Here is a 17,187-nt window from a genome sequence, read left to right as displayed (position 1 = left end):
CTTCTTTTGCGCTCCCTTGTTGGCTTGATCTATCACACCATCCTTCTCCCCGTGTTTTTCTACCAGCTCACGATCTCTCCTGCTTTTCTTTCTTTCTTTCGTTTTGGTCAAGACACCATCATCCTCCCTTTCATTCTCCATCTCTCTCCATTTATCATCACCGCTGCGTCACTGCTCTTTCTGTCTATCTCTCCCACTTTGTGTCCGTTTGACACACCGCTTCCCTCTTCCTCACAGAGTTTATGACGGCCATCAAGTCGGCTTTAACTAAGGCTTCACTTCATCACGCACACACTCCTTTTAGCCATAAATCCAGATTTGCCCTCGTTCGCAGATGAATCTAGCGTGTCATTGTGTAACTTTGTGGAATCCATCAAAGCGACCGCATGTTACTAGGGGACCTTGAGTCACAAAGCAGTGAAGTAAAAACGGAGAACAACCAGAAGGACTTTTTATGTTGTAGAGGTTGCAAAGTGAAAACGTGTTTTTCTTTGATTTGTGTTTATCACAGCTTGACCAAGATGACAGACACCGTCTTGAAACCTGAGCAGACAGATGTCAGGGAGGAGCCTGAGGAGGAAGGGACCTTTGCTATCCACTGTTTTGCATGCAGGCTAACAACTTGTTCTCGCTGAAAAAGCTTTACTATTCTTGTCAGGTAACAAAAATACCTGTGTGGCAATAATTGGACAAATGTTGAAAGTTACTGCTCAAGTGTGATATGCTAATGTGCATCTCAAGAGCACCATTTTCGAAAACAGCTTTGGTAAACAAACTTCATCCTGTCAGATTATGAACGGGGAGTATTTATATCCTTTGTTTAACTATCATTAGGATTATAATTACCATTCCTTATGTGTTGGAACTACTTTCATGTATTATTCATTGAAACAGATAACAGTGTGACAGAAGAGAGTCTGCTGTCTCTGAGTAACTGTCAGCTTTCATTGTGGTAAGCAGGAGGCTGTTGGTCATGTTCCTCTGAGACACACGTTTATTTAGACTGGAAGAATCTCACAAAAATATATACTGTATATATGCACACTGACTATATATGCACACTCTGAAGCAGTATATAATATATATCACAATACAATTGGTACAAGAGAATGCCCCCTACATCCCGACCTCAAGACCCTGCCCGGACATCCTTACTCATACTGTGAGACACTTTTGTTTTGAAACCCGAATGATAAGAATAGGTTAATGTCTTTTCTGAGGACAAAGCGGAATAAATTATTGCATTAGCATGAAAGGCATGCTTTGGCACATTTAATGACAGGCATACATGCGAAAGAAATAGAAAGAAAGCAAGAGAGAAAGCAACTCATGCAAAGTCAATGGTGAAGGACGTACATTTACTGCTCTCGCGGCTTTCCGCAGAACAAACTGCTTATATTCAAATGATCAGGGTCAATCAGTGTAATAGAATTCTCCTTTGAAAAGATATTGCAGTTAGTGTTAGGGGGAGGGTGGCGGTTTGGTTTCAAGGCTATGGCAGGGGCACCCTGGCAGCAAAGAACGGTGGGGGGGAATTTGTCTAGTGATAAACCCAGGAGGTGGTAACAGAGAGAAAATAGACTACTTGTTTTCCTAAGAACTCATATTTAAAAGTCGTAAACAAACTCGTAATCAAGTCTTATTTGTGATTATCATATTTTTCTCCTAATAGCTGTGTGGAAATATGCAAGTGTCTATCAACATGCTAATGGAGCATTACAGAAGAAGGATGACCCTATTGTGTCAAGGCAAACACAAAGGTTTTGTTGAAGAAATTAAGATATTACTAAACTATTGTGAATCCCCCCCCATTTTATAAACACAAAACAAGGGGGTCAGATGGCTGAGCGCTTAGGGAGTTGGGCTATTAATCTGAAGGTTGCTGGTTTGATTCCGGGCCGTGCCAAATTACGTTGTGTCCTTGGGCAAGGCACTTCACCTTACTTGCCTCGGGGAGAATGTCCCTGTACTTAATGTAAGTTGCTCTGGAAAGAGCGTCTGCTAAATGACTAAATGTAACTGCAGTAGTGTAGGTTGAATATAGGGCTGTCTAAAGCAATCTCACCTTTCTCAACATCTTATAAGGCTTCATTCAAGAAAGTTACAACCCAGGAAGTAGGTGGTGTGTTTGAGGGAGTGGATAAGTGAATGGATGAGTGCGTGATGTTAGTCCATTTTCCTGCAAAACGGAAAACTTCCTTTGCAGCAATCAGGCATACAAAGTTCATTCTCAAAATACTGGGATTCCATGAGTCGGCAATCGTCTTTGAAAAGGAAAGAGAATACACAGTTTGTATCCCAGAAACATTCCAGCTTTATCCCGTGGTCTGGAACAGCCGTGTTAATGTCACGCCAGTCAGTCAATCAAATATTAGTAAACATTATTTGTCCTAATGCTCAGTTAAACAGTTTGAGTCTAGTCCTGGGCTAATTTAGTTCATGCTAAATTGTGTTAAATCTACATACATGTAAAACAGCATGTGTGAGTCATTGTTAAATTCATTTAACAACGAAGAATACTTAGTTCTTCCATCAGAGACCATAGACCTTGAGATGCACACATTTAAGCATCCCTCACTCCCGCACTGAGCACCCCTAGGTTTCACCAAGAGGAGTTTAATTGGGATTGATAATCCTGTGTCTTCCTCATTTGCCGAAACCAGTAGGATTGGATTTATTTGGGACTGGGGGGTGGGATTGCGCTCTGCCATGTAGCAGACAGCATTTATCGCGCAGAAACATGTATGTCCCCTGGACGGCTAAGCTCATGTTAAGCTGGTTCCCAGCCCACTCTGTCACAGTGCTGTGTGTTTTTTGTGTGTGTGTGTGTGTGGGTGTGGGTGTGTGTGTGTGTGTGTGTGGGTGTGTGTGTGTCGAGAGCTCAGAGGGTGAGAGCAGGGGGCTAAAATAGAGCCTGGCCTCTTTTTTTCATCTCACCAGATAGATTATCTTATTCATTTGAATAATATATCAGTGCTCACAAAACATAATGGACCCTGTGAAGAATTCAATCATTTCTGATTATCATCATTATTAATAATGCCAGTTAATTAGCATAACAATGAGATGGGTAATAAATGATCATGTCAAAAGGCTGGCTGAGAGTTGGAGTGGCTAGGACAGAAATCACTTCTCTTCTTTGTTTCTGTCATTCTCACCTCGGCAAGAACTTCATATAGAATTCAAGATGAAACCACTGGATTACCGTGGAACGCCTTGGATTTACTCCTCGTATTGTTTTAGAGTGATTATGTTTCCGATTACCTAGCGGGGACTGGTGACATGTTCCCAATTCTAATAAACCTGATTTCCAGCCCTAAATATAAAAGACACTGTGAGAGTGGGGTAAAACAACACCATGTTGATAAGCACCCCGAAAAACCTACGGAAAAAAGAGAGGCGGCAACCCAAAGACAAAGCTCTAGTCAGAAGACAAAGAAAGAGGACGAGAAAGACAGAGAAATTAAGAGGGGAAAGGCAAGGCACGCTAAGCTCAGTATTGCAGAGTCTTGGATATTTTATTTTGAAACCTCCCTACTATTGCTATGTGCTGTGATTGGGTCTTACAGAGCCTTGTGGTTTATACAGAGTGATAGTCCTTTCTCACTTACAGATTTGGCAGTGGCAGATATGTACTGGACGACCATTTCTCGTTTGGTGCTCAGGTCCTTCCCACGCAAAGGCGCTTTTCGCTCTTCGTTCAAGTTCATGTCCTCCTAAGAACACAAAACACAGGCATAGAGATTGAGTGCACACATCCTTTTTCTTTGAAATCATCTCGCGTTCCGAGTCACTTCTTTTATTTGGCCAACCGTCTCTCTCGCCTCTTCTTCCCCTTTTGAGGAGAGGACAGAGAGGCAGCCACAGAGGAGGACAAGGCCACAGGTATTGACAGGAATAAGTACTGTATCCTCGAAAACAAGAGGGAGAGGGAAGAGTGGCGTGCATTACAGTCGCGTTATACAGCAGAGAGCGTATTAAACAACACTGGCAGTATTGTGGCAATGCAATCACGGCTGCGGAGCAGTATCTGAGTCTTATTTGGGTATTATCTATATGCTACTTTCATTCTGCATCACAAAAAGGCCCTTTCATGTCAGGGAGATGAGGGGATGGAGGGGGAGAGAGAAAACGAGAAAGCGAGTGAAGACTGGAAAGTGCACTAAAAGCTGGGGGAATGACATGATGATTCAGATGGAGGTAGGATATTTATCAGGTCCACTTTCACACAAAGGGATGGACAGAATGAGACGTGAAAAACCCTGCTCAAGTTTGACGAGATGGTGGAGTTCCTGTGGAGCCATGCTGCCCTCTATTGGGGACCAAGAGAACGGAGCCATCGTGAGGTACCCTGAGATGGTGGTGCACGATGAACGGGACAGATAATAACCTTGAGATAAACGGAACAATAAATTACCTCAATAACAAAAATTCTCAGCAAGATATAACAGTGAAAAAGCCTGCCATTCAATTCCTCTTCCTCCGTTTGGTTTTGTTATTTACTTTGTGCTGAGCGCTAGCTTGGCACACCACTCCAGAGTACCAGGACCCAATCTCTCCCCTGATATTTCCTTTAACCAACACCCCCTGAAGCTGAAAAGTCATTAGCATCCTTGTTGGGGAATGAGGCGAAGTGTGTGTGTGTGTGTGGGGGGGGGGGGGGGGGGGGGGGGGGAGTTGAAACTTATACAATTGGCACACTTTTTTTCCTCCATTGGACGAACCAGTAGCAGCTTTTTAATTAATCTCTGAACTCTGCTAATTTGGCTGCTTAATTGGTATTCAATAAAGAGGCAATACATGGCAGCGAGAATAAAGAGCATGTAGTCATAGGGGACGAGGCCTGCCGGGGGGGAGAGGGGGCACCAGGAAGGGGCCAACTGCAAGAGACAGCCCACCGCATTCCGCCTCCAAATTATTTATTATACATTATTAATTAAATCCTCATAGGTTTGTTTGGAAGAATCCCAAGATGTCTCTGGCTATACCCGCACAGGGTAGTGAAACGTTTACCAAAGCAACCAAACCAATGACACTGAAAAGTCTGTTGCCTTTCCCCTGTCTGGCAGGTGCTAGAGCCAATCCCTCGGGTCAACTGAAAACACTGGAATCAGCATTCAGAACCACTGCTGAGGGACAGCCCAGTCAGAGGAAATAAGCACCTCAAATGGGCAAACATTATGAACGGAATGCCGAGCAATATGCCTGCGAATGCAGCTCAACCCTGCGCCAGGCCCGGGCCCTTTGGCATCAGGAGTCGCCAACTGCCAGGGATAATTAACGGACAGCATCATATCTGCCTGCACACAAAATGGATATGGACACCAGCCAAGCTCCTGGATGAGGAAAAGGAGGTTCTGGGGGAGTAGGAGTGAGTAGGGTTGGGAAAAAAACTGTTTATCCTCAACTGTGACAAATCGATTATTTTGTCAACTGCCCCAAAGTTTGATTCATGGGGGAGGGCACAGGAAAAGGCTCTACTCCTCACTAGTTTTAGTGTTCTGGTGCGGTCTATAGCTGCCACAGTATCACAGAGGGTCTTATTACTTTACTTATAATTACTTAATTAATTAAGTTATAATATAAGTTAAGTATAAGTTACTTAATTACTTATAATTATTATATGAGGCGTTCTCATATAGAGCACCTCTTCTTTGGAACAAATTACCCATCTCAATTAAGGAAGCTGATACTGTCTCGACATTTAAAACTAGATTAAAAACGTTCTTGTTTAGTCAATTCTATGATTGTTAAAGGGAAGTATGTGTGTACTTTCTATGTAAACCTGGGGTGTGTGCTTGCCTATGTGTGTATCACATGTAACTTTTAAATTTTAATTATAGCTTATGTTCACATTGCCCAGCTAGATGTTACAAATAAAGTAAACCTGTTACTGTATATTGTAAGTATTATTATTATAGTTCCGTTGCTGTATATTGTTACTGTTATAGTTTTTATTACTAGTTGGAGACAACGGGGGACTGGTTGTTTTCATCCTTATTCGTATAAGTATAACCTACTTTAGAGTTCTTTCCCCTGGAACAGATTTCAGGTTCCAACTGAGGGGGGCTGTCGTTGTTTTGGTGTGTGGGGCTGCATCAAATACCCTTTTTGCTCTGTTAAATTGCTGCACTAGTCCACACTTGACCGGTGGGGATCTCATTCTATTATGACTGTAACTGTTAGCTGCTCCTGGCATTCTCTAATCCCTGCTCTCCTCTCTGTCCCCCCCCCCCACACATTCCCTGTGGTGTGGGGGGTTTGAGCTGTCAGGACCTGCTTGGTCGTCGGTCTGCCTACGCTGAACCAGGTCGTCACCCGGAATCCAGTCTCCATGACGGCCAACAGCGAGTTTCCCGGTCCCATCCAACGTCTATAAAGCCGAACAATGGATTTTGGTGTTTCAAAACCCATTGACACTGTATGACTATGTTTAGCTTGTGTTCTGCTCCTCTCTCTTACCAACCGTCTCTGGAGGAGGGGATCCCTCTCTGAATTGCTCCTCCCAAGGTTTCTTCCATTTTTTCTCCCGGTGGGAGTTTTTCTGGGAGTTTTTCCTTGTCTTCCTTGAGGGTTTAGGTTGGTTGAGGGGCAGTTCTATGGGCGCATGTGAAGCCCTCTGTGACATGCTTGCGTGTAAAAAGGGCTATACAAATAAATTTGATTTGATTTGATTACCAAGAGTGCTTTTTCTGGCAATGGGGCATAGGGATATAACACCCCCAACCAAACTAGCTGGGCATCCCCACTCCAACTGTTATTTCTCCCTGGCACTCTCTCTGTGACTCCTTCTTTAACTCTGACTCTTGTCTGACACTCTCTTTCTCTGTGACTCTTTTACTGTGTGACACTCATTGTTTCTCAGTGACTTTCTCAGGGACTCTGTTTCTGACACTTTCTCAGTGTTTCGTGTGGCAAGGGACTGAGGGGAATCTTTATAGGACAAATGGGAAGAGAACTATGGGAATCAGCATGGGAGAAGAGTGATATCAAAGTCCTGATAAATCACAGCCTCTGCTCACGCCCGGCCCGTCTCTGAGACCCACTCTCAGAGTCTGTCACAGCGCCGGGCGTTTCAATGGCACCATCCACACACGGTTCAGCGGATGTCGTCTAGACGGACGGTAGAAGTGACCGTCTGAGGTTTGGCGCGTTCCTTTGCGTGTCCCCGAGGCGTCCTCGCCGGTCACCCCAACCTCTTCTTCATCCTTCAGCCTTACCCTTGCAGAGACATCCCGTGTGAATGTTAATGAAAGGGATGCAGCGGGAGGGGGGGGGGGGGTAACCCCTGGCTAAATGGTGATGTAAACTGTTGTGTGCAGCCGTGTCATATCCCGTCTGGCTTGTCTCGCAGCCCGAGGCCTCACATTAAAAGTCCGCCGTTTGCCGCTCCTCGCCACGTCTGACTCCAGGACGTGCCGGGAGAATTTCATCGGAGGATTTACCACCGTGCATTTTGATCAGCGGCTCCCGGGCCCAGCTGGTCACCACGTCTGGAGGAACCAAGGACGACGCACGCAACACAAACTCCTCGCAGGTGAAGTGGAAAGTACTGAAGGTTGATGTGCTCTCACCGAGCTGTGCTTTTAATACAGCCTCCTCCACTGCAGGCTTGAGCAGTGAGAGGGGGAGCTCATTTAGGTTTATCTGTCACAAAGTGTTGCTGTTTTCCCAGAACCTTGACACGACCGTATTATGTGGTTTAGACAAGCTTTAAAGTTCCCTGGGAGAAATGTTGCCTGCAAGTCATTAAAGCACAGCAGACGATCTTCCTAATACTAACAGGTCAACGCTGCAAAATCCTCGTCTACAATTATAGATTTTCAGAGGGAAAATATGTGCTAAAAGCAATCAATTATTAAGTGTGGATAGCTCAAATGAAATTAACTTGTTATACATAGTATATTATGAAAATGGAAGAAAGATATAAAACTAAAATCGTTCAAATATGTAAGGATAAAAGCTGAAGTATAAAGCAGTACATCAGCTATGCCGGTTGAACACGACTCACATTCAAGCACTGAGCGCATCATACAACTCATCCAACTGATGATCATTTCCAGAGCAAAAGCAATAGTCTACGAGACTGGGTAACAGCAGCTTCAAAGCCACGTGAAGAAAAATGACTCCTCTCTTGATTTTATTGCCGTAATTACACTCTGGACGAGCATATTGCCTGCGCGACACACATTTCAGACCAACAAACATGCTTTCCCTGTCGCCCGTCAGCGAGCAAATTGTCTTGAGTTTAATGTCACGGTGCTGTGGGCACAAACATAGTAATTGAGAGGTGGGCTGAGTGGCGGGAATGAGCACCCGGGCAAAAGAAACACTGAAGAGTCACAGAAAGAAAAGCAGCAAGCCGCCGCCGCCGCATCTCTCTGGCCCAGCCAATAAAGCGCATTGTAGGAGAGAAAGGTACACACGCACAGCCTCTGAGCCCATGCAATGAAGCCAGTGTAATTCAGCTGGCACTTCAAAGAGATGGGCTGAAAGCTTTTTGTTAGATTCCAATCCCCTGGTATACAGGAGAGAAGGCCCATTTCTACAGAGTAAAGAGGCGATCGCAAAAGAGAATTCGACCTTACCGATGGGAAGGAGTTAAATTTAAAATCCGTGTTCTCAAGAAGATGGGGTTTTTAACAAACTACAGAACAGGCACATTGGAAATGTCCCCACCGTTAACCATTCATCCCAGCCACAGAGGCAGAATTCCAGATTCCAGAACAGTAAGAAATGATGTTGTTCTCGGAACAGGTACTGTAACTGTACAGCACATGCTGCACGGGGAAAAAACAACTTTGTTCCACCATTAACACTTACAAGTGATGGAGAGCTTAACAGGAGGCAGGCTACGAAGAGATGGATGGGAGACTTGAAGGAAGGTCAAGCTCCACAAGGGGGCATGGTTGTGCCTCATCATGAGACTTCAAAGGAGAGGCTGATAGACAGCCTGTCTTTGCTCAATTTCTATTGTCGGGAACTTGCATGGAAGCAATGCTATTACAAATAACCATCAATATATTTCAAACCAAAGTACGTGTGACTATAATGATGTGATTGATTACTAATGTGACAAGAGTAGTGTGCTTTGATTAATATGGGTAGATGTATGGGAACATGTCATTGTTTAACAACTTGGAGGCCAAAGTGAGTGATACTATTCACCTACAAGTGGACTGTAATTGAAAGCGCGGGTGACAAGGTGACAAGTGGCATGACGTGCCTGAGTTCACAGCTGCAACGTGGCACGAACCAGTGAAGAGCTGTTGAAGGATGTGGTCGAAGGGTGGTGACAGCTAAGTGGTGAGGAGAGAAAGGCTTGAACCCACACACTGGGTTCACACCAAACCCACACCACCTCAATCTCTCTCCTCCGCTGGCACGAAAACACCACAAATGAAAGACTCTGAAACTCCCAGAGCTGGCAGTCATAACAGCGGAGGTCAGATGTAACAAGCTGTTCACTAGAGAGGCCCATCAAGCCGTTTTGTTCGGTGGCAAATGTTTCGACTGTTTGTGTCACTGGAGGAGTAGAGAGGGGCAGGGCAGGACGGGATCAAGGAATCAAGATTATCTCTTCATTGTCAGAACATCAACTTGAAATAACAAGGAGGGGATTCTGATTAAATATCCAGCTATTCACATTCCATGCATCACTACTTGGTGTGATATGATAAGAGGTAAAAGGCCCATTAGCCTATTCTAAAGTAGTTCTGGGGGCGTGGGTATTGTCAAGCCAAGTAGAAGAGAGTGGGGGGTGATTGAGAGCGGAGCCAAGTGAACCTGAGGCCCGATGCTAAGTAAAGAGTCACGGCAGCGTGACACCCAGCGCTCCTGTCTCAGGGTTTGATCCCAGCGCTCTGCTAAGCATCCCAGTGATTTGAGAGCTGTGACCGCGCTCTCTGCGCACTCGAGCAGGTAAGTAGAGCAGGGCGGTTTGAGACTGAGGGGAGAGCCGACTGCAGATTAGAAACAAGAGACGTCAGAGAAACCGCATGTCGACAGCCGATTTTCGAGGTGACAGTGACTCATTTCCTCTCGTCAGCAGCGGTGTCGCGCCACTAGGTGCGAGACTAGTCCAGATACAGATGATAAGAGAACGTTCTGCAGTTTGGGGGGGGGGGGGGGGTAGGGAGATCTCAAAGACTCACCATCATCTTCTCAAAGAGGTCGTTGATCTCCTTCTCTGAGAGGTTCATGGAGCGGTCGTCGAAGAGGGGCTGGGGCGAGGGCATCTCTGTCTGGATGGACAGGGGGTCTGTGGAGTGCTGGATGAGGGGCTTCTCCTTCTTCATGCCCGTCTTCCTGAAACTGGTGATCCGATCACGCTATGGGGAGAGAGAGGGTCAGGGTCAGGGTCTTGAGGAGGGAGATGAATCAACTCACAATAAGGCGCTACTGGTTCACTACTGCTCTACATTGCCTACTGGGCGTCAATGACGACGAATTGAATGTTCATTACCTGAGTGTACTCTGCTGTGATCACGAACAAAAAATCGGAAGGAACCGTTTTTAACTAAGAAATAATGCCTTTCAAACATGGCACAATGTATACCGTTCATACAAGGTAAGAGGCACTTACTGTAGTGTGAGATTTATGGATTTCACTTACCTTCCCAACGGTCACTTACCGTTCCTAACAGGCTTCATGGTAAGTGAGAGTTACCGTAAGCAACATATGCTTACCAACATATGCTTGTGCAAGACATTAAAGCCGTTTTCATCTACTCTAACTATGCAGATGAATACAGCTGACGCTGGATAAAGAAGCTGTACAATGTGTGATGCTCAGCTAAAACAGACTAATGTTCTCCACTGGAGCAGAAGAGAGACTGGGTTCAAACGAGATGCAGACGGCACATGTCTGTGTTACTGGGTCAGAGAGAAGTAGAGTAGCATGCACCAGTCACTGTTAGTGTGTTACCATAGGCTCAGTAAGATTTAGGAGTCATGCTTGTGTTGGATGGATGGATGGATGGATGGATGGACGGACATACTTCGAAGGATGAACGAATGCACGTACTTGTGAAATGCAGACAAATCTAATGAAATGAGATTTTAAAAGATGGCACTTTCGTTTGACTGAAAAAATTGTGGAACGACAGACACAAGCCAAGACTATGTTAACATGTCATACAAACAAACATGTTAAACATTGAGCCCTGAAGCAAGGTCAGGGCCAGTATTCTGGGAACTTAAGGATGGCTTTGAGGGACACAGCTTTTAATTAACCTCCTAAAATAGGCCTGGTCATGAAGCAGCAAATGTCCCTCTTGTATCATTGATCCGTCCACAATGTTCAGTTCAACATCCAGTGCATATGGAACACTAAAGAAAAGAGACAATGATGCAAAAACAAAACAAACAAAAACAAAAAGCACCTTACCATATCATCAGCCAATGTTTTTATGTGTATGTTCTGTTGAAGGGAAGGCACAGTATAAAAATGTGGTCCAACTAAAAATGATACCCAAACAAAGTGTGTGGCCTGTATGTGTGTGTGTGTGTGTGTGTGTGTGTGTGTGTGTGTGTGTGTGTGTGTGTGTGTGTGTGTGAGGGAGTTCATACCTCACACACAAATCACACACATGAAAGAGTGATCATACGCCACCAAATGATAGCATGATGGATTCCCCATCAGAATGAAGGAATGACCCAAGCAGCAACCCCCTCTGAAGCACGCAGGCCCATAACACAGTCCGAAAGCGTGACTGACGACAGGTGCATCGGATACCATTGCTTTCACAGCTTGAAGGTGGTGTTAAAACATTACACCTAAAGCCACCCTTAAGGAGAACTAAAACAAAAGGCCTCAAAAACGCAAACAGGTGGCACACAAACAGCCCAATTGATTGGTCATTGCCACAAGCAACATTAAAACAACCCCACAGTCTCCACCCCTTCCCAACACAGTTTTAGTAGTCCACATGTCGATCCCTCCTCACTCCAATCCAAACCTCCTTAGCTGTGTTCAAATCTCCTCTAGACACTTTAAACAACCCTAACAGGCCCATTTAAGCACCCCACATCTCCAATACACATGCTTGTCTTGTGTGTCAGACACAAACAGGCAGGCGCTGCCAAAGACCCGTGGCTCTGCTAAGAACAGCCATTTGTGAAGCTCTCTGTCCAGGAAGCGGCGGCGGCGGCGGCGGCGGCAACAACAACAAGGTGGCAGCATATGCTGCAGCGGCGGGCTGTGAAGCGCTAACGAGCAGGGGATGTGGGGCTGCTGGGGGCCGTAAAGTAGGCCTCCCCCTGCGGAGATTCACTCATTGGCAAATCTCCTGCTCCACATGCCAGCTAGGAGACAGGGTTCTTTGCCTGCAGAGAGCAGACACGTGGTGACGTCTCCATCACACACAAGCTCTCCTGGGGACTGTCAACAGTCTGGAGGTGTACTGCATTGAGGAGGGAGACACTGGCTTTGAAAGCGTGAGCCTGGGAACAGGCACTGAACTTACTGACCATTCATGTGGGGATGGGTATAGCATCAGACTGCAGACAGAGGTCCCAGGTTCAAATCACCCCGAGTACGTTGCTTTGGATATAGGAATTTAATGAATTCAATCCTACTAAAATGACCACTTCACAATGCTTACCAAGAGGATGCATACTTCACCAAGAGAGAGGTGGATTTGCATTAACACCTAACCCACAACTATGCCTGTGCAGTTGCTGTTTAACATAAGAGTCGCAAACCTCCCAACGACCAACTCATTGCTCTAGCTACACCTCATTGCGATGCTTTGCAATCACTACAACAGCTTAGAAATGTAAAACACTGATAATTTGTTCTAATGGAACATGTTTTAATCAGTTTAACAACAAGTGAACCTCTGTTAAGCTAAATTGTTTCGACTTCAGGGAAAGCCATTAGTATACCTGTCCTTGGTCATTATCATGGCAGTATTGCAATGCAAATCACTATGTTGCCTAATAATTAGGCTGCTAGTCCTATGGGCTTCCCCAGCTTATTAAAAACCCAAACTTCATCATAATAAACGTTTCAGCAAGAGAAAAACATTTCTAAATAACTATTGGCCCTCGGCCCCTTCCATATAAAAATATGAATTTGACACAATAAGGGTCAATAACAGAGAAAGCTAAAGTACATTTTACAATTTAAAGAGTTCAATGGCACCAGTGTGCCCGGCGTTCCGAAATGTGTGTTTTGGCCATCGGTTAACGAGTATGAACTTGTCAGAGCCAAAGGAGACATTGGAATGAAGCCAATTAGCTGTTCTAAGACATAGCCTATTACAAAAGCCCAAAGTTGCAGCATTGTTTTTCTAAATTCGGAGAATTGGGTTCAGATGTAACAGCAGATGTGGGTTCTTTCAAGCTATAACATTAAGTGTGAGTGTTTTGCTACTGCTGCTATGGAACATTCAAAATTCAACACATGCAAAATGGACATACTACACGACAGTTGATGAGATCCTGTTTCATCTGATATCAGCTTTATGTTTCTCTTTATGTGCTCTTTCATCTCTTTACAAGGTAACACCACTAGGGGGCACATGAAATAGGCTCTCCATCACAGACGTTGAAATAATGAGTGAAACCTTTGAGTTGGCGACTATTACAATAATTGGGCATTACTACTTGTCTACATTTGTATTTTCTAAATGGGCTCCATTTTAACAGCTTAACTACCCCATCTGTGCTCTCCTGTCACTAACTGGAAAACTCCGTAACAATGGCAGCAGGGGAGCCACGCACACAAAGACAGCAGCTATATCAGCTGGGATTGAATTAATACCAGACCAAGCAGCACAGTGAACCCAGCAGAGCTGGCGTTGGGAGTCCGCCCCGATGTGTCATTAATAACATTGAGACAACCTGGATATCTTCTCTGTCTGCACTGGCACACGCCCAGAGAACCGTTCACTGATTTTCACAGTCCGTTTTTGTCTGCATTTCTACCAATACTTTCCTTCAAGGAGACAGGAAAAAGATTCATTTCAGACAGACGGGATCATCAAACAAGCTGCAGTAAGGAGCAGGAATGAAGGCCTACCAACTGTGGGACACTTTATGTGGACATTTGTGGAGTTTAGCTCTTGTTGGTTTACTGAGCGTATCAACACGGTTTGTTCCACTGTAAACAGAAGGTGTTCTGAAGAACTTCTCACACTGACCAAACACAGCTGAGGGGAAGGACACCACATCATTGAGACAAATGTCCTCTACGTAGGAACACTAACTAATCAGACATCAATAAACTGTCATCATAATCATCCTCAATTAATGCAAGTACTGTGTGAATGCAGTGTGAACACAGTGTGCATGTCAACATCACTCTGCATTGCTGCGTAGAGAAAGGTGTTGGTTGTGATTTGGTTGTTTGCACTTGAGGCTCCTCCGGGTGAATGAGTCATAACCTGAATCAACCTGAATTAAACTTGTCTCCATTAATCCTCAGTATTGGCTCATTATGCGGTGACTGAGAGAGATAGTCCAGAGAGCAAACAGCCAGACTTTCATCTAAACACATGCACTAATATTTGAACTAACCACATTTAGGCTACAGCTAATCCATCAGTCTGTTTATTATAGGGCCCCTCCTTCACATTTGTCTTCACAGAGTTGTGTGTGCGCTCATGTAAGGGACAGAAAAAGAGAGAAACAAAATGTAGGGAAACCAATAGAGAAAGAGAGATACACTGATGGAGAGAGACAGATAGACACGGCAGAAAGAGAGAGAGAGGGGGGACATCAAGCGAGAGAGAAGGCCATGCCACAGAGTCCCAGTCCCCTGCGTGGGAACCCCCCTATCCAAACAGACAAGAGGCCTCCACAAGCCTCTCTGAGGCCGCCCTATTCTGTCCATTTGAACCACACAGAGCTCATCATAAGAGGCCCAGATCTCACATGACCCCATTCTACTGTACACCAGGCCTGCAGAGAGGATGTGCAGGACAGTCTTTACAGTAGACAGAGCAACGCTTCACTCGGCTTGTCCCTGAAGGAGCCAGTGTACTGTACTGTATAGCAGTCTGATCAAACCCTCTCAGTGCAACCATGGTCTCCCGCAGATGTGGATGCTCATTCACTGGAGCAGCATGGCTCCTGTCCCAGAACAGGAAGTTTGTCTCTGAGGAGTTACAATTCTGGGTCATGCACAAAAACACAGTGGTCCGGGGACTTAAATCGAGAGAGAATGTGAGAGGAGAGACAGAGAGAGAGACTACTAAAACAGCTCTGTCTTGTCCTTAAATAACTGAAGGATGCTGACAAGCTCACATATCATTCCATACATTAATCCATTCAAGTTAACAACTCTACAAGCACTATTCCATACATAACCTTCCATGTTTAAAACCTCACAGGTACAATTCCATGTTTAAAACCTCACAGGTACAATTCCATGCATAACCCTCATGTTTACTAAGCTCTAAGCCAGAAGGTAGAACAGAACGTTGAACAGTACTTGCACAATAGGACATCATCTAGGCAACAGTACAGCTCAAAGTAAGCCTTAAAAACACGCCACACCTCTAAAGAAGTACATTCACGGAAACTTATAAACTCTGAAGAGGTTCTGTTACCACACAGACTGTTGCTGAAACCTGGCTTGTAAAGTAGGAACCTAGCCTGCTATGCAACGTTGGAAATGCTTTTAGCATTAGCAGAAACATGGCCCTCACGTGTGATGTAAAGTGGCGCTTCGAGTTCTGAAACATCAGCATTCTGTGGCATGCTTTCTAGATCATTGGAGAGACCTCAGAAGTGGCTCAACAGTAATCCAAACCTGTTGATCTATGTCAAATATATATGTTTCAGGGAAAGTGGCTAACAGTATGTTATGGTCACAGTGGTTAACAGTAGGTTGCAGTTTCTGTTAGCCAAAAGTATGATTCAGAAGCTTCTAAAAACACAACAGAATAGAACTAACTAACTGTTAGCCTGATTTACCAACTATTAAATAAGGAGAGGAAGATGCATGATAGGACTACTGTGTAAATGCCATCATTAACCTACAATAGGCATGTGTATCGTGGTATCCTGTGTAGTTAATAGCACATATTTTATTATGTGAGCAGCCATTTGTATCCTAGGATATACAAAATATTTCTACAATTGTTGATGACCAAACTTGGGTGATGTACGCGTGATCCTAATATTAAGTCCATATGACATGTAGTGAGACTGAGAAGATGGCTAAAGTGTTTGAAAATACGGAACACTGGTCGGATCCAGTTACCTACAGTGGCACACAAATCTTCTAATGCGCCAAACGTATCAATCAAATAAAGGAGCAATCCTTCTCAATTTGATTTTGGGCGGAATTACATTTTCTTTCCAAAAACAACAAGATTAAACGAAGGTCTTGGACAGTAAAGACTCCATTTAAAACTATTATAGGATTACAATGAAATCGTGTTTTTTTCTTGTTTCCTCCCAGCTCAACTCAGTAAGAATGCTTGCACACGACTTTGTAAAAAGTTATTTTCTTTTTTTTCTTTCTTTTTTAAAGGCCAATACGTTTAGTTGAGAGCTCAAGTGCCTTTAAATGGGCAAGAGTCAAAGGCATGTTGGGTATTTTAGGAAAGCCGTGGTACTGTTTATATTTCCCTAAAACAGCTATTGAAAAGAGGAAGTGGACAAAGCAACAGTGGTTCAGTGATTTGAATGGCTTTCTATGCCTGACCATGTGACTCCTCACTGGCACAGCAATGCCCTCAGGTTAGCACCATCTTTCCAGGACCATCAATAGAACGAAGCGCTATCAGCTTCACAGACAGTTTACTAAAAGCTTCTGTTTGTCTGTAAGGGGGACAAAACATTTGTGTTCACTTGAGTCTCTGTGTTAATTGTTATTAATTAACAATCAAGTATCAATTGTTGTCATGATATTAGCTACAGTACTGTTATGTTGGAGAAGTTACTCAACAAATGGAGGCTGACTTGTAAAGATTTGGGGATTTATGATAAGTGGGACTACATTACTAAGAGTGGTCTCCAGCTATGAGGGTGATGTCAGAGTAGTTTCTAAGTTCAACAGTGACTAAAGCATTCTTCACCACTTCCTGTCTCCCACTTCCTGAGTGCCGTGAAACTCACATGTGGTCCATTTCCTGCAGTTTCATACATGGACACACACACAGTTGTCAGAACTGTGTATAGCTTTGCATATGTTATAACCTCAAACCTAAATGACAAAATGGTTCAGCTCAC

At 44.4% G+C, this 17,187-nt stretch overlaps 1 protein-coding gene across 4 annotated transcripts in view; it reads right to left on the bottom strand.

Moving 5' to 3' along the window:
• The window catches only part of diaph2 (diaphanous-related formin 2), a 232,401-nt gene that overhangs the window by 208,440 nt on the left and 6,774 nt on the right, over nt 1–17,187 (bottom strand). For 3 of the 4 annotated variants that reach the window (XM_047039318.1, XM_047039237.1, XM_047039399.1), the window contains exons 3-5: nt 11,390–11,422; nt 10,155–10,331; nt 3,612–3,716 (exon numbers count right to left, since the gene is read on the bottom strand). In XM_047039318.1, the coding sequence (XP_046895274.1) occupies nt 3,612–3,716; nt 10,155–10,331; nt 11,390–11,422 (315 nt within the window). The remainder of the gene's footprint in view (nt 1–3,611; nt 3,717–10,154; nt 10,332–11,389; nt 11,423–17,187) is intronic. The other variant, XM_047039480.1, reaches the window with a different exon arrangement.

The sequence above is a fragment of the Hypomesus transpacificus genome, chromosome 1 (assembly GCF_021917145.1).
Source record: "Hypomesus transpacificus isolate Combined female chromosome 1, fHypTra1, whole genome shotgun sequence".
In the NCBI taxonomy this organism is placed as follows: domain Eukaryota; kingdom Metazoa; phylum Chordata; class Actinopteri; order Osmeriformes; family Osmeridae; genus Hypomesus; species Hypomesus transpacificus.
Note: the sequence above shows the minus strand (reverse complement) of the source record. Positions and strands in the feature narration are given on the sequence as shown.